This window comes from Polyodon spathula, chromosome 9 (genome assembly GCF_017654505.1).
Source record: "Polyodon spathula isolate WHYD16114869_AA chromosome 9, ASM1765450v1, whole genome shotgun sequence".
Classification (NCBI taxonomy): Eukaryota; Metazoa; Chordata; class Actinopteri; order Acipenseriformes; family Polyodontidae; genus Polyodon; species Polyodon spathula.
The window spans coordinates 7140057-7164824 of record NC_054542.1 but is presented as its reverse complement, the minus strand read 5'-3'; the positions used below and the strand labels follow the sequence as shown (position 1 = coordinate 7164824).

At 37.3% G+C, this 24768-nt stretch overlaps 1 protein-coding gene across 1 annotated transcript in view; it reads left to right on the top strand.

The window, feature by feature from the left end:
* LOC121321262 (contactin-5-like) overlaps positions 1-24768 on the top strand; it is a 150120-nt gene that overhangs the window by 50841 nt on the left and 74511 nt on the right. The window contains exon 2 of the mRNA XM_041260163.1: positions 22867-22996. Coding sequence (XP_041116097.1) covers positions 22942-22996 — 55 coding nt within the window. The 5' untranslated portion in view covers positions 22867-22941. The remainder of the gene's footprint in view (positions 1-22866; positions 22997-24768) is intronic.

The window sequence follows — 24768 nt, the reverse complement described above, 5'->3', positions numbered from 1 at the left end:
TTTTGCATTTCAAGCTATTTTTTTTGTTTTTAATATAAGATTTCTGCTTGTTGCACTCGAAATTAGTATGTTGACCTTCTGGGTTGGAGGTTGCGGTTAAGGAAAACACATATTCCTACAGACCCCAATTAGCACTAATGTAACATTAGGTAAGACAGTCCAAGTTTAGTGTTAATTGGGGTCTGTGAAACATCCTGATTGTGTTAAATATCTGATTAGAGCGTATTGAGGCATAATATAACTGATCTGAAAATCATTCTAATGAATCTTGATCTCTTTCAAAGCAAGTATAAATAATGCAGAAACAGTGCAGATGAAGACTAATTGTTGGGTATCTTTACGGCTCAGAATATAATGCCAGCATATTTCTGTCCTTTAGAAAAGGATTTTCCACATCCAGCTACAAGAACAAAAACACAGAAACTCTCCACCATGTCTGATGAATTTGCCCAACAGGATTTGTGTTGTTTGTATTTGTTTTCATGGGATAACACTTTGATGATTCAACAGATCTGAGTGATTATCTTGAGCACATTGAGGAGAATGTCTTGTTTTCCTCAATCACTGGGCAAGCTAGTGACTGGTGCAGGCCTTGCAAGACTATACAGACCCAAATTGAGAATAATTATTTTAAATTGTTGTAATTTTTTACTATTTTCTTTTTACAGAATATTCTGGTTCCTATAAAATAAGTGCTTGTACAGTTCAGGGACATTTCATATTTTTGAATCCTGATCTGTTTTTCTTTGTGTTAGCTGGGGTTTCATTTTTTCTACACAAACCACAATCTACTAAATTGGCCATCCTACAAAATATATCTGGGGTGTGCTAATTTTATTTGGCATTTTTTAAGGGTGAAAAACCAACAATAACTGGTGCAAATCTACGTACAGTACAGTACAGTAAGCCAAGGCACCACGTTTTCTACAGCCTTTCCTTGGTGGCTCAATGCATACATAACTGAGCTGAGTTAAAGCCTAGTAGAAACACTGGTAGCATTGTTAATCCTATATGGTAAGCATGGGAAAGATCTAGTAAGACCTAGTAAACTGAAGTGACTGTGCTTTGCTTTTTAGAATATGTGCATTGCAGCAGCTACAGTGCTGTATTATGAAGGCGATTTATGTGTATCAGTTATGGTCAGTAACAAATGGGATAGCTCCCCTCACCTGTTGGGGGCTGGAGAGGAGGATGCGGACTCTGGCGCACAGCAGGGACATAGTGTATAGAGGTAAAATAGAAATCCTTTCCTTGCCGATCATTGGACATATTGTTTATCAAGGGACGAATAAGAAACTAGATACTCAATTGATGATTTAGTCTGGTACTGGAAGCACCTAAAATAGGCTTGATATTTATGTGATCCCTACCAGAACCATAGCTTTGCTTCATTTCATATTCACTTATCCTAGGAGCCTCTCGATCTTAGGAAGAGAACCAGTCATCAGAGAGGACCTTTTTATCATGATTATAGGAATTAGTTATCCCTAATGTCCTGTACTGTGGCTATGTGTAGGCCAGTCTACTGCTTAAAGCTAAACCAATAATACCCAACTCAATTAATTGATAGCGGCAGGTATGTTCTCTGAAAATCACTCTAGGAGGCTCTAAACGAGGCTGTCTACATAGTCAAGCTATCTAGCAGTTTGAAGAAAGCTTCTGCCCAGGATCTGACAGCCTAAGACAATGCATGGGCTTTATAACAGCAGATGTCTTTCATATGTAAATCTGACCTTTGGCGTCTGTGACAGGTAGTGTTGTGTGATTCTGACCCCTGTCTGTGAGACAGTGTTAAAAAAAAAAAAAAAAACTATAACTGATCCTGTAAAACAGCCTGGCTGTTTTGTGTAAGAAGGCTGCTTGCCATGCAGGTGGCAGCCAGTTCACTCCCAGTCACTACTGTGTTACAATGCTTCCTTCACTCCTCACACAAAGAGTTGTATATAATTACTTTTGATGTGCTTAGAAGATTATTACATAAAATGTAAAATAAAATAAAAAAAACTCCAGTAACAAAGTTTTAAAATGTTTTGTATACTTACACTGTACAGTAATGTTTTAGTAAGGTTACATTTGGCCAAATGTTCTCTCTGGTTTTGACCCTTAAGCACTGCTTGTGTCTTTCTGTCACAGACTCTAACTAGTGCACATGGTAACTGTTTTTTTTTTTTTTTTCTGTATCTGACAATGCTACTCTAATGACACTGCCAATTTCTATTTCAGACATGTTTCTAGATGTAAAACATGTTCATATAATTAAATGCTTCTGTTCAATATTGGTTTCCATATTTTATAAAGCTCCTGATAATATTGCTTTCTAACCTTCTGTGGTAATAATATACTGACAAAAGTCAAAAATCAACAGTGCAATTCAAATAAATATTGATGGCAATTAATAGCAAGGAATATCTTAAGCGTTACAACAATCACCTATATTATACACAGCTATGACCAAAAGTTTAGCATTTTTGGACTGACTATATATATATATATATATATATATATATATATATATATATATATATATATATATATATATATATATATGAATATAATTTAGAATTTTTATTTAACATCTAGAAACTAGAAAATTATATCGCAAAAGTCTACTGGAAGCCATAATAGTAGCACAGTATTTCATTTTAGATTTCGAAATGTCACATTTTTAAATTTTTGTGCAGTAAATGTGGTGATATCAAAGGTAAGCCATCTCTGAGTATTAACAAATTTCCGCAGCAGAAACAAAGACAATGCCTTTATTTTGTTGTGCTCAGTAACTACCATTCATTATTGAACTAATGAAAAAGCATGTGTAAATCAATTCCTAAAACAACATCAGGTGAATTAAAACTGTGATACGATGAGGATTATATTCATTGTAAATGATCACATTATATGCAGAAAAATTAATTTAACAATTAAGCCTAGCTGATTTCCAAAATTACTATCAAAATGATTCCCCATCTAACAACTGATAGAGAGACTGCAATGAATACTAAATATGTAAGTTCTGCTCAATCAAGCAAGACTGATTCCTTTGGTCCTTTGGACAGAGCATCTGCCTTAGGATCACAAGGTCTACAGTTGGAATCCATTTACTGCCACTTCATATAGAGCACCTCAATTTCATCTCTCTTGGCTCTTGGTTAGGAACTGTAATCATTAGACTGCTTTCTGTTTTCTATGAGCTTTTGTGAACGCACCTAAAACAATATTGGATGTTCCACCTTGAAGAATCTCTCTAAAGTATCCAGTAAAAAAAATATATTTCTTTATATTTGGCATGTTGTATTATTGTGAGCTTTGTAATGAAATGTGAAATGATGCACATGAAACAAAGACACTAGATACTAGATATGAATTTAGCCAAATAGATGAACACAAGTGCTTGTTGATTCTATTACAGCAGTACTTCTAACCTAAAAATCCGTACCAAATAGTAAACCGTGCTGCTATTAGAGTGATAAGAGTCCATAGGTGAGAATTGGGCATGACAGTAAATCCATTGCCCACGCTCTTTTAGGCACAGGACAGTTTTTCTTTTCTTCTTGAGGGGGCAGGGTAATTAGCCCCACTTGTTTACACACGTAGCTCGTTGCGTGCAGTTCTGTGCTCTGTCTCTGCCACAGATCTCTGCGGTAAATGGAGTGCAGACCCATTTTTCAAATGTCAAATTATAAGTAAGTAATATTCCCTTAGGAATGATAGAAAAGGACATTTACTGTTTAAGATGCTGTGCTGGGGATTTAAAAAAATAATAATTGAGCAGGGAGTAGCACCATGATTTACTGTCAAGTGAATGAACTTGGAAATGTTTTGGATCCCTGAGTCAGGTTTAAAATTTTTAAAGTTTGGATTCAATTTTCCCCATTGGAAGCTTTCTCTTTTGCCCATGGCAAGGGGAACTGATATTGTTTATCTTACAACTATTGCCTATATAAAGTGAGCCCCATTAGCAGTAGGGTTGATAATCCTGTTTTAGATACAGAAAGAAAAAGACAATGGCAGTTGATTCTGCTTTGGGCGCGCGACTTGTGACTTTCATTTTAAAACTTAACCAAACAGAGGGTTTTAACTTTCTCTCACTCTATGTGCTGTAGAAAATGGAAAAAAAAACACTGTGGCACTGCAGAATCGTCTCTTTCAAACCTACAGTAGCCTAGCCTGTCTCTGTTGTGCCCATGTTGATGCCTAAAGCCATTCTACTCAAGCACTAATCTCAATGAGTTAGTAGTAGTACCTAAGAATAATAGTATCTTTGAGGAGAAAACAATAAGCCATAACAAAAAAGTTTGTAAGGCACTTGCTGTACGGCCCTGTGCTCTAAAGCCATAAATAACATTAAGTTCAGCATATTTTCTGCTGCTCATAACAGCATGGTGACTCATTCTGATTAATGGAGCAGCGTGCTGAGTATTTTATGAAGCCTTAAACTTCTGTTTTTAAATGTATTGTAGGTTAGAGGAGTTGAATAGGTTTTTTTATGATTATTATTTCCTGTACCTTTCTTCATCCTGATAGCACTCTCTCTATCTCTCTCAACTTACAATTGTACCCCTGTGATTGCTGCCACAGCGTATTCAGGTGTGTTCAATCTCGGCATGATGGGGATAATTACCTCCCCTCGCCTGGGTAATTGCCTTTTGATTGAGGTCATCAGGACAATCGAGGCAGCGAGGGGTGAAAATCACTAGCGGAGCACAGAGATGAACAAGGAAGAAGAAAAAAAATCTGAGAGCACGTGATGCAGTTGAGGCGGGTGTATAATGATGTGATGCAATGCTTAGAAGAGTGAGGATTGGAAACTTTGTTTTCAGTTTATTTAACCCTGTTGATAAGTGTAAACTAGAGAAAAGCTGATTCCTGATATACAGCCGCTGAAAGAATTAAGCTTTGTCTACGCCAGTGGTCAGCCCCAGTCCTGGAGGGCCAATCGAGACCTTGTTTTACTGGAATAATTCAATTATTAAAGGCTATGGATGTTCAATTGGTTCATGTACACAGTTTGGAACATAGTTAGAACTAATACCTGGTCTGGAAGGTTAACATGGTTGCCCATCACTGGTTTACACATAAGCAACGTTGATGAGATGCATGCAAGTTGTACAGGTTACTGTGGCCACACACTCCTCATATTCCAGCATTTGTTGCAATCAGGAATGGGACACATTTAGCATCGCTAGTCAGGAGAATCATGGTGTACTTTCAAATCCCTCACAACTTTCACTTCTACACAAGCTGGTTGTTAGCAACAAGTTTCCCGTACAAATCACATACAGTAGGTGTGAATCTAGCTTTAATAACCAGCCTGTGGCCGTTGCTTGTACCATGAGTTGGGAAATGAGTCTCCTGTTAAAAGTGAAATAAGGTATCAGTGATCTAGTATTGGGGTTGGCCCTGGTTACATGGGAACCCATTTTCTTTTAGTTTGGAAATCCACAGGTTTGTTTCACAACTTGCACAGTCATACACCTCTCTTTGCCAGCCCCAATTCTACAGTAGATCTTGAAAACACCCTACATGAGGCGTACCACCAGGCTTTACCAGTATCAGTTAACAATCAACTCATTGGTTCAGTTCAGTAATTTAGGGTACAAGTGGAACAAAGACCAGCTCTGGACCTCGAAGAGTGGAATTATTCATATTAATAATGGCATTAGCATTAGTAATTATTAGCTTGTGATTTCCCTCCAAACAGACAGATTTTCATTCCTTACAAAATAACTTTGACATAATTTAATTCAAGCACCAAATCTGATCAATTATCCCATATTGGAAAATTAGTAGCATTCTCAAAATGGAACTGAGTAATCAAATAAATGATAATACACTTCCTTTCAGATCTAAACACACTAAAATCAATGAGAGATAGGCACAGAATGACACATGAAACCTTTTTCATCATGTCTGTAATCAGAGGTTGAGGAGTTAGCAGAATTAAAAATGACAGCAATCATTTCATATTTTGACACAAGCCATCTACAGCTAAGTGCTGGCAATTTCCATTTTACTAAGAGATGCTGTTCTGGCAGAAAACTAATCGAATAGATGCAGCCAGAGGGATTGAATAAGACATAGCAGTGAGACTGTAAAAAAAAGGGGGGGGGGGATTTCTAAATGATTTAAGGACTTCACAATTTTCCTATATACTAACATATTGGGCCCTATTCACAAAAGCTGTCCATATTGCTATTCATAAAATTATCTGAGAATATGGTCGACTGTCGCAAAGCACTTTATGAATGAGAACACAGTCATTCAAGTAATAATGCTGATGACATCATCAGCATTATTAGTGTTCCCTGGGTGGTGTCGGTAGCTGTTGCGAAAAAGAAAAATGGATCTACCGACAGTACCACCGATGATGAAGACGAACACACGCTGTTTCAAATTTACCACCGGCTGCATCAGCAGCACTGGTATACTGTATATTGTAACGCTCCTTGACAATAAACAGGTTCACACTGGCAGTATTCGTCCAAACTGTTTATTGTGAACACATTTAAAGATATAAAAAAAGGGCCTGCTGTAAGCCACGGATCACAGCAAAGAAATAATAATAATAAAAGAACTGTCTATTCTCAGTCTCTCCCTTGCTCTCCGCTTCACAAAGCTGTTTCAAAATGATTATGTCAAACTGTATAACGGCAAGTGTAGTAATAAAATATATCTTTGAAGAAATTTAGATTGCTGAATACTAACAAAACTAACTTGCAGTCATTTTCCAGAGTCTGAGCTCCATCCCCCACCTGCCTTCAGCATGGCTGGACTCAGAGTCACTGGAAGGCAAGGCAGACGGGCCCGCTTCGTCCTGCCGCAGAGACTTCAGCCGTCGTTCAGCGGATTATGCACATTTCTCATTTAGTGTTTCCCTCTTGCGCCCATTTTCACCTTAACCTGCCAATTTCAAAGTAGACACTTTGAATGACCGACGCTGTAGCTAGCAAATGAAAGTGCACAGTTGGTGCAGGTTTTGATGATTGACGGTCATTTACACGAATAAGAGCAATGTAGCGCTGCTTCAGTCAACAAGATCTGTTACAACAGGGTGAAATGACAGTGGCAGTGAAACTACAGTACTAACTGACCACTGAGATGATCGAGAGCGACCCCTAGCCTTTGAGAGTGGAAAGGAGACGGCACAGATAGTAAGTATAAAAACTACACAAACTAAAGATGGTTATTTTTGGTAAGAAAATTAAAAATAATGAGTGGTTTTACTAACATTTAGCCTATATAAATATATTTCAGTCTAAATAAAAGCAAGCCTAGTTATATTGTATATCTACTTCACACCCCAGGTGTCAGTTTTGTACTGTCTATGTTTGAGTGTACCTATGAATGTATATGCATGCTTTGATGCTGTCCTGTAATCCATCCTTAAATACAATAAATAATAAATAGTTACAATTACAGTATTCTATACCAGTGTACAGCAGGGCTTGCACTGCTTAAACCCTCCCCTGTCCCCACACACTATCTGGTGATATGACTTGAAAGATCAAATGAAGCTGAAAATGTCCAGCTGGGGTCCAATATATCCCACTGCTTGAGGCTTCTTCATTGCTACTTGTGAGGAATATATCGGTCAATGAGAGTGAATGATTGAACCCAAGTGTGCTATCAGTGTGCTAGAGTAGAGAGAACTGTAAGAAAATCTAATAGTGATGATCCCTAAAGCTATGCTCCTTGACCGTGTGCATGGCTCTACAGTAAAGTATGACTTTTGGAAAGTTTGGCAACTCGGAATAGTCATTTATTTGCTACGTATTACACTAAAGCTGTTACACAGTAAACTTAGTTTTCTTCTTGCAGAAATAAATGGGGTCAAAATGTCCACTGATAGGAACAAAGTGGAAATCAGACTCACTGTATAGTGGACACATTCTTATAGACATTGCTAATAGGGAGGGCTTCCCTTTGAAGTTGCTACTTTTTTAAAAATTGTGACTCGTCTTGACAGGGGTGAATTGAACTGCACTGTTATGTTTGACAGAACAAAGACTTTTCACTTGAGCTTTTAGGGTAATTAAGGACTTAACGCTGTGTTTGACTTTAATATTGATGAATTTAACTTGATTTGCTGCTAGGAATGATTGCAAGACATTCCCAAAGGCCTCAATTACACCAGGCCCAGTTTAAGTCTTGTTCCTATCCCTTGTTTCTCATCCCTTGAATGATCAATGTTTTAAACATGCGTTGACTAAATCTGGCACAGTCCTGATGTGTTTTATGCACGGTCAGGCATTCTGACTGTAAACTTAAGAATAAGCCTGGTTTTAACTGGCATTGCTTGATGTCTGTGTGGTCCAGTGGTTAAGGGTTTGTTACTAGGAGGTCACCGGTTCAAGTCCTGACTCACTCCCTGACTCACTGTGTGACCCTGAGCAAGTCATTTAACCTCCTTGTGCTCCGTCTTTCGCTTGAGACGTTGCTGTAAGTGACTCTGCAGCTGATGCACAGTTCACACACCCTAGTCTCTGCAATTCACCTTGTATAAGGCATCTGCTAAATAAACAAATAATAATAATAACGTCCTAATAATATCACATTATATGAACATAAATTAGATATTTTGCTTAACATCATGTACAGTAATCAAAGAAACTACAAAATGATACCGCAAAAGTCCACCACAAGCCATAACAGTAGTACAGTATTTCATGTTAGGTTTCAAAATGTCGCATTTCGTTAAGTATTTGGAAAACTACAAAGCAGTATGCAATTCATTATGTTAACGTAACATGATTCAGCAAATTTCATTTGACTTTATGAAGCAAAATTAGTTCTTTCTATAGGGTGATGCAAAACCTTTGTCATTAGCTGTAGAATACAGTTCCTGGAGCAGGAATGTAGTTATTTAATGACTCTTTCTGATCACTGGGATACCTTGTTTCAGGATTCATATTTAAAAAGTCTTAGAGTGGTATCATACCTACAAATTGCTAACCAAAAGTACACATTCTACTCATTAACGTGGTAAGCTATGGACAGCCCATTTGCTTATTAAAGGCTCTGACACTACATGCAGCTGAGCACCATCAATGATAACAGAACATTCTTAGAATCAATAACACCCTCTGCATAATAATTCGAATAACCCCACACAGAGACTTCAGCATCAACCGCAGTGCAACTACAGTCTTGCCTCCTGTTAAAGCAGTTGGCTGGGGGCAAGCAACATCCAAGTGTCTCATTATTTAAATGAATAAATTACAATAAAGCAGGAAGCAGGGGCTACCGTTTGTCCTGCCATTTCATATTAATATTGTTGTTTCAGTGAGGTTTCTTTTCATGTTGTAGTATGGAGTATTCTGTCCAACAGTTTGTTTCAATTTACAATGTGATAATACAGTTCGTTTTAAAAGTTTATCTTATGTGTAATGCACATCAACCCCGTGTTTCAGCACAGAAATAAAGCTTGAAATGAGGGACCTGTATTAGCATAGTATTTGTTTTCTGCTGTTAAGGTCAAATAAGTGATAAGCAGAATTGAGTGTAATCCTAGATTTTTCAATGTATCACATTTTTCAATGTAACACTTTGAGCACTTGGATTAATACATGCAGAGTGTGCAACAGAGAACAGCTTAGCTGTGTACAAATTGCTTGGGAAGACTTGGTTAGGCAAATTCAACTGCAAAGGGGAATAGCCCATCTCAAATATACAAGTATACAAGTAATATACTATAACATTTTAGTACAGCAGATCTTGAGGATATGATAATGTAAGTTTTGCTGTGGTTGATATGGTGATTAAAACTGTTAATGTTAGGAACTTTTATAGTTGATGTCTAGCTGCCCATCTGTATGTATGTGTCCCCTTATAACAGTTTCCCGTAGCAAAGTGTAATAAAGCACAGTGAAAGAATAGGCAAAGCGTAGGTAAGAATTGTAAAGCACAGAGCGATATGGTAAAGCATATTAAAAAACAAGGAAAACTAGTGTCAACTATGGTAAATGCACAGTGTAACCATGGGAAAAGCATGGTAAATTGCATGCAAAACTAGCATGGTAAACATTTAGAAGGGATCTAGCTCTATCTAGACAACTACTTATCCAACTGTGAAGAAAGGGATATTCTTTAGTATGTGTCCTGCCAGGCTCTCTATCCATTTGTCACACTTTTTTAATTGTGATGACATTTGATTAGGATATTGTTGACCACAAGCTATTCAGAATATCAGAAGTTGGGAGTATGAAGTCATCTGTCTGCATGTCAAACAATCTGTGGAATCTGCAGCTTACTCCCCCAATTTAACATGCTTGCCGCTAACCCAAGGATTTCAATTTAATTGTGGCGCCGCTATCCTTGTAGTGGCTTTAGGAAAGTACCATTCACACAATGCGTACAGAAACTGATAAACGAGTGGTTTTAGGAGTGGTATGCAGCATTGTCATGACATATTTGCAATAAGGACAGCGGTGCCATAACTAAAATGTAATCCTTGGGTAAATCACGCTGTGTGCCAAATTCTCTTCTGCTGCTACAGCACTTGCACCTGTAAAGGGTTCAAAATGACATATTCAGGTTTTATGAAAGCTAAGGAAAAAAAACTGCATTGAAATAAAAGGATTGCCAGCTGGTGCTTTTGTTATACTGATAAGATTTTACGCCTATAGAGGATATCTTCAGCACAGGTTTGCACAGCCTTCTTGAATATAGTACGAAACATTCTGTACTGAATGAGACACTAATCCTTGGAGACTGCAGTGTTTTCGTTTTTCTCCAAGCAGATAGTACTAGACAGCAAAGAGATTAATGGGTATGGATTTTATTAATCAGAATGTTTAAGAGAAACTTTAACACAGAAACCTGAACTTGAGGATAAAAATACACTGTTTGTTTTATCAGAATAACTTTATGAAGCTTGGATATTGTTATAAAAATAGAAGTTTTCTGCTGGAGGCTGGGGGTGATTTGGTTATCTTTCTTACTAAGGCAAGACATTTCAAATGGATTTTCACTGGCTTTTAGACAAGTGTTGAGGGTGCAATTGATCAATTTTAATACCGGGGAAGGGTTTTAACTTGAAGCTACAGAGCTTGGGAATCTGACTGTATAATATATATGTATAGTTATTGTCCAGGGACAGGATTAAAGCAGGCTCTAGATTGCTTTGGATTTAGTAACATGTGCTAACCTTTGTGTAATTTAAAGCTGTCCAGCTGTGTACAACAGTGAGCTTAACTGCCTTATGACTTTTAAATGATACGTTTAAAAACAGGAGAGAATAGAGAAGCCCACTTTGCGTTTTTTTTTTTTTTTTTTGTAATGTTTAGTTCTAACTGTTATGTCACATTGTACTTCTATTATTGCTTTGTTAATTAAAGGGGTATTTTCTCTTACAGCAATAGCTTTGAAAAACCATGAACCTTCTAGTGGCTTTAATTTTACATTACCATTTTATGTTGGTTGCAATCAATCGAAATGTTCCTGGATGCTGTTAATCAAATATTTAGTTTTATAGATTTATGCTTATTTGTTTCTCTCAAAACCTGCTTTTATACGGCTTTGAGCATTTTTGAGCTTGTCTATAAAGAATCCAGCCTTTCTCATTCCATTCAAATCATGTGACAATGCGACCTTTCAACTCTGCCAGCTTGCCTAATGTACAGCTATGGCCAAAAGTTTTGTATCACCTACAGTTTTTGGATTGATAATTTAGATATTTTAATTAACATCATGTAATCAAAGAAACTGCAAAATAATATTGCAAAAATAACTGGAAGCCATAATAGTAGTACAGTATTTCATGTTAGATTTTGAAATGTTCAATATTTCTATTTTTCATTAGGTATATGGAAAACTATAAAGCTGTATATAATTCAATATGTTAACGTAACATTATTCAGCAGGTTTTCTTTTCGTTAGTTAATTCTATAAGGTGATGCAAGAGAGTAGGTGAGGCTGGAAGAGTTGATTTAAATGGAATGAAGAAGGCTGCTCACTCCAGACACTTCGGGTTCTCCAGACAAGCGCTAAGCAGCTAAAAACAATTATAACTCAGTACGGGAGCAACAGAATGACCGATAACAATGAAGCTACTTGCTCCTTAATATATTTTAAGCTCTTACCTTTAAAGGGAGCTTGTGTGTCCTTTGTGCTACCAAATTGGAATCTAGCACAGGCTGCTTTTCTCATGAAGAAGCATTCACAGAAGGGTACACTGTAGAAAGTGGATGTTGTAAACAGTCATATTGGAATCATATTGTACCACTGAAACTGAACAGCATTGCAGGGCACTGCAGTGTCAAGTTGTTTAATTCAAGACTGGCAGGTTTGTATACAAAGTCCTGGCAAATTTACTTCAGTGGCAGATGGTAAGGTGTAAATGCCAAAGCAGGGTAGTCAAGCTTTTTTTAAGCCTGGTTGCTTGTGATCACTAAAAAACACTGGAGTGGAACAGAGGAAACATAAATCCTTGTAAAAAGGTCAGTTAAAACCTCCAGTTACCTAGTAAGCTAACTGAGGTTCAGAAAAGCTAAAAAGGAAAATAAATAAAAAAAGGCTAGCACACAGTGAATCCTAGTCTGGCCTGAGTCCAGTGTGGAGATTAATGATTTTTTTTTTCTTTTAATTGTTGTAATAGGTCCTTATGTGAAGAAATGCCAAGGTCAAAACCATAAGAAGCAAGGTCATTAATTTAGTTAAAAAAGAACAACAACAACAATATTAACTATAGCAAACAGTTTTAGTGCAGTATTTACACAGGTAGATTAACTGAAATGTAATATTCAGTTGATACAAGTATTGCTAACCCTATTTTGTTCCCTATCTGAGCCAGTTTATAGCCCATATATGTACTGGCTGTTTGTAAGTTACAGTTTGGAAACAGTTAGAAGGAAAAAGTAACAGGACGAGTTAGTTATCAATATTTCCACAGCTTTCTTCAGTGCATTTGGAATTGTGTTCCACACGACTTGCAAATTCTTAAGTCTTATAAATTTAGTAATTAAAAGAGTATCCTGTAATGCATGGTAATAAATTGTGATTAAATTAATTGTGCAATGTGTATTACTAACAAGATAACACCGAGCACTGCTCGGTAACTGCAACCATGCAAGAGAATTGGATTCTTCAACAGCACCTCTGACGATTCAATAATTCAAACTGGACCTAACTAAGCATTTTCAGGACCTTTTTAGGAACAACATACATTACAGAGAGGCATGTTCTTTTAGAGATATGGTTTTTCATACCCTTGGCTAAGTACCATATTTAATTATCTAAATAACAGCTGTGCTGGGGAATTCCTCTGTTTAGACCAGGAATATCTGAACCAACATATAAGATGACGCTTGCTGTCTATATAAGGAAGCTGCTTTTCACACTGCCAGTGTCTACCATGTGCTTCCAGTTTGTCTTAATTCCTTCACTATTGCTAAGATAACTTATTAACTTTAATCTAGAAAGTAAAGCAAATGTCTATGTTTGGGTTCCCATTTGACTCGTAACATTACCAAATGTATTACTGCTAAGGCAAAAGCAGAAGTGATACTGTACTGTACATTGCGTATTTAAAATGCATTACTGTACATACTATCCAGTGAAGGTTTTAAGTGTGTCAACACCTTTGCTCTTACACTATATCATGTATACAATCTAAATTGACATAAACTTTTGAGTGTAGTAGATAAAAGTTTGGCTTCCTTCATAAGTGAATTATTTGCCATGGACTAAAAAGTTTCAACAACCAAAAAAATAGATATATTGTGATATATTGTGCACCTGTCCATTGATCTGTTTAGACATTAGTTGAAAGAGCACAGTCTTCTTTTAGACAGCCTGCAATACCAAATCTGAATTTAATCCTGGATAAACTTGACTGAAATCTCCAGGTGTCTACATTAGCATATTAATACACATATGTAGTATAGTGTTAAATTGTTGTTCATTTTTAAAACAATTACTCCTGAGCAAATTAGACCCCCCACTGCTCTGCACCTACCCTACCTGTTTCCATTTATGAAATCAATTATCAAGCCAAGTGTTGAAAATAGGTTATAGCAAACTGAGGAAATAATCCCTCTAGGCCTCTTTAATTATGCAACAGTAATACCTGTAATTAGAAGTATTACATTACAACTATTCACTTTTAACAGTTATAAGGTCTTGTAGTGCAGTAGCTTACCACAGACTACATGTGAGGTACAATGTGTCCTGTTACCCCCCCCTTTCTGTGGCTACTGGTGAAGGTGAAGCTTAAAATCTGCTAGACAGCAGTTAGTGTCTAAGAAAGTAGTGGTACTGTACTGTTTCATTAAGAAATATATGATATTAACGTTGGGGTTTTGCTGTCCAGTAGAGTGGTTACATTACGTCTGAAGTCCCCAGTGCGGTTAATTCCTATTAGACTGGGGGGCATGTGACAAACACAGGTTTTTTTTTTGCAGGGCATAGTTTAGTGCTTGAATTTTTTTCACTTTCAGGCTTCTTTTCTCATTTTTTCATGAATTATGTATTTTTTTCATTCTCATTCTCCCTTGATACTTACTTATCAGTGTTTCTGCAGTGAATATTTTAGATTTGCACAAAGTTTTCATACAGTAATGCAAGTATGCCTGATGTTTACTTTGCTTCTGCTCTAGTGGACACAGCAAAACAAAAACAAAAAAAAGCAAAACACTTTTTTTTGTTTGTTTTTAGAAGGATTCGTTTCAGTATTTGTTGATGTACGTTATTATGATATAATTTCCTACATCATAGTTCTGTATTCAAACCAAATGACAAGGAAATACAAGAACAGAAACCAACACAGTGAGAACCTTATTTGTTCTGGTCCTTTGTGAACACAGCCACTACTCAACAGTTTTACCAGCCAATATGCTTTTGCCATTAACACTGAAAATGCTCATTAGATCTCTGATTAATCCTTCTTCAGTTTTATCTGACTGATTATTAGGTTTGTGGGGGGTCCTTTGTGGGGGGGGGGGGGTGTGGAGGGTGGGGGGGTGGGGGGTTGAAAATGTAAAACTTGGGGAATTATTGTATTGTATTCAAAGTGTCATGTTTTTGTATTCTCCCAATAAACATTTGATCACAAAAAAAAAAAAAAATGCTGAAATGCTGAGTTATGAACAGAAATAATGTACAGTTTTACAGCCACGGGAGGATTTTATACCTGTGCATTGTAATCCAAGCAACTGCCCATGTAATGAGAAATGGAGGTGTTTTTTTGTTACTATTCTGAGCACTACTGATAGCTTCAGAATGCTGGTTCTCCTGTCACATAAAACAGTTATTTTCAAATGATTTTGAATGGCTTCCTAAATTAGACTGGAGGTAACCCACTGTTTCCTTTTGCTTACTGGTGGTTAGTGAAGTAGCCAGGAAAAAAAAATGAAAATCCGTTATGATGACTTTTGACAACTTATAAACCAACCTGCAGTTGTGATAGATAGCTTCTGTGCTCAGGGGCCTGCACAGATGTCTCTTTCCTCCACCTGCACTTAATCATAAATAACGTGTAACTGGCCCTCCGCCCTTTGAAACGCTTTCTGTAAGCAATTTAGAATGTAACCTGTTCAGCTCACCTTTGTTGCAGTGCAGTCATACTGTATCATTCAATTAAAACCTGCAAGTGCCACTCCTTGCCTCATTTCATGTGTGTATGTGCTCACTGTCAACCTCTTATCATGCTGAGAGTGACTGTATTTAAGTACTGTATGTCTGTCACACACACACACACAAACACACACACATTTTCTTATGGGGGACCAGACTTATAATGATGTGATGTCATGGGGTTTTTAAACTCTGTGAGAAAGAACACCACCTGAACTACATTACTCTCACCCAATAAAAAAGTTAACTGTAGAGGTTGTTTACCTGCCAATCAAGAACTGAGGTAGGGTCTCAATGGCGTTACTCAGAGTTCAGATGAAGAGGTTGTGAGGTCCGCTTAATGCATTGAACATGAAAATTGTATTCAATCAGTTCTAATCAGTTCAAACAAGTTGTACTCCTGAGAACCATACTATATTATTATTGCATCACGCCTACATGGTAAAAGCATAGCAAAGTTAATCAAAGCACAGACAAGAAGAATATTACACTATTATAACTACTATTGTAAATTCATATTATTATTCATAGTGTCAGACTTATATCGCTAAACAATATCTTCCAGATCTACAAACTATGAGTCATTTTGTGTAGTTTTTTTCCTCTGTTTTCTATCAGAACACAAACAGCACAACCCAGAACAACACTGTACTGAGTTAGAAAAGCCTGAGTTTGTAGTTTCCATTAGTGCTCTTTAGAAAGCTAAACAGCATAAGATTACCCACATTGTTCATTTGAAATTGCTGCACTTTCCCCGAATACTGAGCGTTCAATATTTTGATCTCTAATATTGGTCTCATATTTTGTATGTTTTTGTGGTCTCGTGTAAAGCTATTGAATGCATTTCACAGCCGAATTTCGTTTTTAACAAACCTGGTCTCAGGACCGAGGATGTTAAACCGAGGCTGCTCAGGGTATATTTAATGATCTAAACAGGTGCAGATGTAAATACTGCTGCTGTTTTCCCTCAGGGGTGATTCATTCATCCACAAAGCAGTATTTATTGCTCTAGAACAGAAAGGTGTATGTCAATTGAAATGTACTTTTACTGTGATGATATTTCATTCACCTTAAAAAAAAATTATTGGGGACACTAATAAACCCTTATAAAAGTTTACCACGATAAATCTGCATGGTCATTTTGAATTTTTCACATGGTTTCTCCATTTTTATACTATGCATTTTCCATAGTTTTACAAAACGACAGTGGTTGGTATGATGGGAGTAGCATTGGAAATCTGAAGCCTGATTTAATGGGTCCCCCCTTGGAGTCCTAACTTGGCTTAAGCTCTTTTCCTGCCCCCCAGAGGATTGCCTCTGATCCGAACCGACTGTTAATCTCTTTCCCTCTGGGAGAGCTTACACTTGAGCTGATTTTTATTTTAATTAAGCAAGCAATCTAACAGTGCTAATCAGTTTTTATGAACTCGGTTATGCAGATTTGAATTATTACTGTTCCTGTTGCTTGCAACAATGCTGCAAGTTGTTCAAATATCATGCTGTTTATTGAGAAGGACGACTGAAATCTGCATGCTGTGTAGCGAGCACTCCGCTGAAAAAGCACTTCTTGGTGTTCCGCTTCAGGAATGCCCACTTCTTAGCACCTCAAATGAAAAAGGTTCTCAAGGTTATCACAGCATGTAAGTGAACCAAAGTGGCTGTCACCTCTCCATTCATTTCAATTTGAGTGCTTCAGAGCTAGAATGACAAAGCCCTCTCCAGCCTGCATGCTCTGCGTTCATAATGATCGATGGCCATCGGCTGGGCACCCAGACAGTATTCACCGTTACATAGGCTTGCATTATACTTTCATGCATGTCATTTTGGAAATGTGTCTGTGGGCACCTGAAACACATATAATAATGCTCCATTCATGTACAGTCAGAGTGATGCCATTACTGTTAGTTCTGGAATTGATCTATGTGGTGCCACTGAACAGTAGAATCTCTGACTGAATCTAGCTTCCATGGTTTGTCTCTCAAACAAACCTGTCAATGTAAAGATTCAAGTTGAACCTCTATAGCACAAGTTCCATTGATTTGATGGTGTTGTTTGACCCAGTCTCTGAAAGACAAAATCTGTCAGTTACCTTTATAAAATATAATAAAACTGTGGCTGTGATAAATCAGTCCTCGCATTTCATTTTTACCCATTTATAACATAAATTAACAGCTTTAAAAATAGAGGTCACATTACTTGGAGGTTTTATTCAGCACTAAAATTACTGGTACTAGTAATTTGTGATATTTATGGACCATAAAGGACAAGTGGTAACAAATGCAATACGTGTAGTAGAAAATCAATAAGACATTGATGGAATTAATGAACTTGTAGCTGCTAATTAACTTTATTCTAAAGCTGAGATTCCCTCTTTCTAGCCATTAAAGTTCAATGTAAAGGGCAGCTATAAAAGTTTGCAGCGTGAAACAGTGCTGTGTTGTAAAGCTCATTGCTCACATCCATCTCCTTTCCTTTCATTTATTTGTGTTGTATGAAGATATTCATTTCTTGTAGCTCGTGGAGCGTGAACTGTTGTCACAGTGCCGTGCCACTTGATTAGAACCCACGTATCTTGAAGTAATGGTATCTTCCTCCCACACCTCCATTGTAAAATGGAGTGGACCAACATATCTTATTGGGGATATGCAGTACAGGCAAAGGTGTTTAATAAAACTAGAGAAAAAACAACAACAACAAACAAACAGAAAACCGCAGGCCTAGTTATTAATAGTGTGATTAGTTAAAACGAAACTGGTAAAACTCAATCGGTTAATGGTTTACATTAAATGTCACTGAAGCTGCATGTTATCAAAGATGTTTGCAACAAATCTGATTCTGAGAAAACCTCCTGGTCCTTCTGAAATCTGATTGTTTGTTTGTTTGTTTGTTTTACAAGGGCTGATAGTTCTAGCATTGTTCTTTCCTATAGCAATTACCCATGATGTTTAGTGTGTGTATTAATTTCAAACTACTCAATTAACTCCATCAATTAGAATGACACTGATTGCAAAACAGTTTACCAGTGGGTTAACTTAATATTATTTCAAACTTATAAGAACAACACACATTATAAAAATAGAATAATGTGTTTAATTACAGCAATCACACACATTTGTTACAAAATAATGTGCTTTCCATCAATTATTATTCATTTCCTAGCAGATGCCCTTATCCAGGATGACTTACAGTTGTTACAAAATATCACAGTACAAAGTATCACATTACAAAATATCACATTGTAAAGTATCACATTTCAGAATATCACATTACAGATAAGAGCAGTTACAAAGTACAGTAAAATCAGTAGAATATAAGATCAAATTCAAATAAGAACTAAATAAAGAATACAGTAAATAATTATTTAAGAGTGAGTTCGACTAAGATCAGTTAAGGCTTATAGTAAAAATATTTGCTTATACGAGTCCATTTAGACCACATAGTAAGTATGATAAATGCATAAGAAAAATTTCAAATAAGAGCAATTACAAAAAACATGAATACAGATACCTATAAGAGAAAAATCAAGTACAAGATATAGAAAATATAATTAAGAGCAGTAGCAGAATATGGCCAGGTATTGAGAAGTTCAGTGCAAGTTCAAGCTGATGCAAGTACTGGTACAGTTGGGTACCATGTAGTCCAGTATAGTGGAGAGGAGTTGGATGAGCTGGAGTGGACGGATAGCAGAGGGGAGGAAGATATGGGCATCATCAGCATAAAAATGATACGAGAATCCATAGGAGGAGATGATGGGAACCAGGGAGCAGATGTAGAGAGAAAACAGGAGGGGTCCCTGGACTGAGCCTTGGGGGACACCTGTCGAAACACGGTGAGCAACGCTTGAACACACATTACGTTCGATCAGAGAGGTAGAAGGAGAACCAGGCAACCAGGGAGGACAGGAGAATAGAGTGGTTGGCTGTGTCAAAGTCAGCAGAGAGGTCAAGGAGAATTAAGACAGAGAGGGAAGTGGCACAGGCAGAGAGTAGAGAGTTAGTGACGGTGAGAAGAGCAGATTCAGTGGAGTGTGCTGGCTGAAAACCAGATTGGAGGGGCTCGAGCAGAGAATGTGTTGACAGGAAAGCAGAGAGCTGGATATGTATCACTTGGTCAAGGGTTTTAGAGAGGAAAAGGAAATGGGAAACTGGTTGGTAGTTCTGGAGGAAGAGGGATCAATGGGGGATTTTTTTCAGATGGGGGTGATGCAGGCCTGTTTGAAGGCAGCGGAGAAAGCCAGAGAGGCGTTAGGAAATGAGGAAATGAAAGGGAGTAGAGCAGAGGCAGCAGCCTGGAAGAGGTGAGTGGGGAGGGGGTACAGAGCACACATGGTGGGTTTATGGCTCTGGAGCAGGACAGGGAAGGGGTGAACAGGAGGTTTCATAATGATATCGCCAAAGTCTACCAGAAGCCATAATAGTAGTAGAGTATTTCATGTTAAATTTCAAAATATCACATTTTTGTCAGTTTTTCATTACGTATATGGAACACTACAAAGCAGTATGTAATTCAATATGTTAACGCAACATTATTCAGCAGGTTTCATGTGACTTCATGAAGCTCAATGTGTTCGTTTTATATAAGAAGCTTTCCACTGGTAAAGGGATGATTCTAACAAGGGGCTGCCTGTATCCATGTACAGAGAGAGAGAGAGAGAGCGGTGCTGTAGGTTTTCTGGAAATTGCACTCAACAGTCAACAGCTTACAGCACTTCCAAACAGTGTCCCTTTATACCTGTCAGTTGTTCCTGTAACATATTAAACAGTCACTCAGAACATGTGAAAAGAGTGTGACGGAGGCTGTCCAAATTGTATATCTGTCTAAAATGAGCAAGGTAATCCCGAGTAGCTGTCACCTGTTACACTGCTGTAGGTAACAGGCTTTCATCAAACACTACTGTGACCCCATCATTGATTTTTTTGTAATCTGATTTTTTTTTTTAATTATGTGTGACAAGCATTGAGGTTGTTTGGATTTTGGTGTCATGCAGGTATGGCATCCCCTGGTTTTGCTGCTTCGCTGTCTTCTATGGCCCCTGGTAACGGCTTAATTTCCTATTTAACTATAAAACCACGTGTAATTAGCTGACAGTCACACAGATTTATTAAACTGCAAACTATGGCCGAGGGGTAATAACATAATTTATAGGCAGTTCCCTTGGCCACAGTATAAAAGATTTGCAGCTTTGGCTAAACGGGGAGTGTTCAGGAGTGGAGAACGGGAGTAAGAGAGAGAGAGGAGGTAAAATAATAACTAGAATAAAACAGTTGCTACTCATGCTGGAACTACTAGCAAGATACGTGTTGTAGTTATTATTTGTTTTGGCCCTCATGCCTTTTACTTTGTGTGGTTTTGTTTTGTTTAAATCTTTTATTTAATTAAAAAAACTAGCAAATTTGCATCTCACCCCGTAATACTTGTCTGTGTTGTGGTTTCATTTCCTGGCCTGACGTCACCACCCAAGCTATCCTGCCACAGGCTATTAGTCCAAATAAAGCTAACAAATAGTTTGTGTTTTTTTTTCTTAAAATGTACAGTGATACCAATTATTATTATTATTATTATTATTATTATTTATTATTTTTTTTTTTTTTTTTTTTTTTTTAAATCCAAGTTTCAATATCCAGTTACAGGTAGCATGAATATGATGAATAATGAATATACATTGTGAACATATTGTTTTGAGGATTGGTTGCCACTACTTATTTTGGCTGCTGTAAACTCCAATAGCATAGAGTACCAGAAACATTTGAAGTTCTATTTCAGCACAAAATTCACAAATATGTAGACATGATTCGTATTTGATTTACATTAGGCTCATTCATGTACTGTAGTTAACTTGGTAAAGGCAAGTGTGTGGGTTATTTTCTGTTGCACATGACTATATAAAAACACTGAAAAGTCGATGTTACATATAAAATAAGCAGTGACTGACAAAAGCTTCCCAAATGCACTTGTTAACTTTATTTGTCTAATGCACTTCATATCAGCATTCACTGCAGCCTCAACAAGAAAGGATGCCATTCTTTCCACTTGAGATACTTTGAGATATTTGATGGATGAAAAAGCATTTTTAAAAATTAAAACTAGTGAAACATAACCTTCTGTGTTATCATTATACGATTCTGGAATACAAGAGTTCAGTATTCATGGCAGGGAATGTTGTGCAAAGATAGCCGCAGCAACAAGGGAGAGCCGAATATCAGTGAGGTGAGGAAAAGGCAGTTTGCATTAATAATTAATAGCAGGTGATTCCCCATGGAGCCCTGGACATGCTGCAGACAGTTCCCATCTACCAAGGTCATTAGTTATGTTCTAATTCGGGGAAGGCTATTCTTCCAGTTTGATTCATTGTAAATTAGCTTGGACCCAAAATTATTTCTAATTATATAATGTTGTGGTTGTAGATTGTATAATCTACAACCACAACAATCCACCGCCACTGCACAGCTGAATTATTAAACAGCTTATTGGTGAAACAGAGATTTAAAATTCCAAAATGGTAACATGCAGGGAGTGGTATTGCAATACAGAGGAAGCAACTATCCACCGCAGCTGCTAGTGAGACCGAGGGATGAACAAAGCGGGCTGGGCCTGAGGGTGGTGGGGGGGCACCTACACATACTGTACATCATTCAGTTCTACGTGCTGCAAAATCCATTCAGCTGCAGGCTTTTAGGATTGTTTTTCTTTTTTAAAAAACAACAGAACAAACAGAAAACTATCAAATACATCTTTATTAACTTTAGTGAATATTGGGGTAAAAACAGACCCCCTATTGAGAGTATACTATTCAGTTTAAAAAAAAAAGCTGCACTGATTCTCTCTCTCTCTCTCTCTCTCTCTCTCTCTCTGCATATTGTCTTTATATTAAATGTTAAAACAATATGTTGTACATCCTTACATCCCTTGCAATATATTGTCCATTCGCACACACAGTGTGTCACGGAGGGATAATCCTTGATTTGAAGGCTGGAACAGGTTTGGGAAAAGATTTTCAGAGCCTGGGGGCAAAGCTGCAGTCACCTTGAGTCACAATCTGGCTGAAGCCAGTCTCTAAGAATGGATCATGTTTTATATTGCTAAAAGTAAGAGTTTGTGGAGGGTAGAAGCAATTTGCTATGTAAACATTACTGGAAGCTTCTCACTTTTCAAGGTGTCAGCTCCCATTTTGCATTAGCACCTCTGCAGCATTCATCTTGTTTTAATTTCCTCAGGACCACTAGGCAGTCCTCTGAAATGCCGGTCAGATTATTGCCATATGCTCTTGCTGACTGGGGCTTGTGCTGTGTGTCTTAATAGGCTCAGCTTTAATGAAGAAGGATCAAATCTGCTAACCATCTCACTAAAGGGGACACAAGACCCTGAAGACTAAGCATGGGGTTGCCATGGAAACCGCTTCTTCTCCTGTCAGTCATTGGAGGCCTTTCAGGTAATATCATTTTTCTTTTTCTTTTTTTTTTTTTTAAGTTTAGATTTTTTTAACTTGAGTTTTATACTTTGTTGTGAAGCTAACAAAATAACATGACCTGCTTTTTGAGAAGTCACCAAGGGCCAGATTTTCTTAAAAAAGCAGCGTGGTCTGATCTCAAATCTCTGCAAGTGGCATTCTGACCAGTGTTGTTATAGTTATTATATTATATTATATTATAGGTCATGCATTTATCTAATTTATACAGGTATTTCCACAGTGTCTTTCTCCATCTTTTCAGAATGTTTTACTTTACCTGTCTGTGTGTCAGTGGCAGGAAGATGCTGTCTAAGCTGTCTATAGAAAATAGATCTGGAACTGTGTTCCAGTGGTTCTGGCTTGACTGTGCCACTGATTCTGACCCTGTTGACTGTGGGGTTTGAGAACCTCTGTCAAGCACTGTTGAATAAAAAGTAATATGTACATACATGCATACATACATATTAAACTGCAACTATTCCTCCAGTACAAATTAAAATAACATGTATCTATAATTGTCAACAATGTTACCAGTACATCAGTAATACATACAACTACTGCATGCTTAAAATATACATTTTTCTTAATGAGGAATGTTTGTATCTTTCAGTGAATATTCTAAATGATTTTGTAGATTGCTAATATATTGCATTAGTTGATTTGTGCACATATTTGAAAAAATAAATAAATAACACAAATTCATAAATGACACTAATTACAGATTTAGAAATACCAATATTTTACTTTTTGTTATATCTGTAGCCTAAAAAAAAGATGTTAAAAGAAGACTTAATTTTGCATGCTTATTAATCAAAATGTATCACCATTTCAACACGCGTGGATGTTTGACATGTTTAATGTCTGGTTTCACTGACTCATTAGCATTCATCTTGGACCACCTTACCCTATAGAAAGTCTACACCCCCTTGAACTTTTTTCACATTTTGTTGTGTCAGTGCCCTATAGTTTGATGCATTTAAATTTCCACTTATCTACATATCATACCCCACACTGTTAAGGGCAAAAAAAGTTTTTATTGAGAAAAAAAATAAAAAATGATATAGTAATAAAACAAAACTGAAAGATCATAATTGGATAAGTCTCCACCCCCCTGAGTTAATACTTGGTGGAAGCACCTTTGGCAGCAATTACAGCTGTGAGTCTGTTGGGATAGGTCTCTACCAAATTTGCACACCTAAATTTGACAATATTTGACCATTCTTCTTTACAAAACTGTTCAAGCTATGTCAAGTTCCTTGTGGAGCGTTGATGGACAGCAATGTTCAAGTCATGCCACAAATTTTAGATTTAGGTCGGGGCTCTGATAGGGCCGCTCAAGAACATTTACCTTTTTGTTCCTTAGCCACTCCAGTGTAGCTTTGGCTGTGTGCTTTGGGTCATTGTCATGCTGAAAGGTGAACTTCCGTCCTAGTTTCAGCTTTCTTGCAGAGGGCAGCAGGTTTTCCTCAAGGACTTCTCTGTACTTTGCTTTGTTCATTTTCCCTTCTATCCTGACAAGTGCCCCAGCCCCTGCCGATGAGAAACATCCCCATAACATGATGCTGCCACCACCATACTTCACAGTAGGGATGTTGTTCTTTGGGTGATGTGCTGTGTTGGGTTTGCGCCAAACATAATGCTTGCATTTAGGCCAAAAAGCTCAATTTTAGTTTCGTCTGACCACAAAGCTTTTTGCCACATGGCTTCGGAATCTCATGAGTGATTTGTGTGCATACTTTAAACAGGATTCAAGG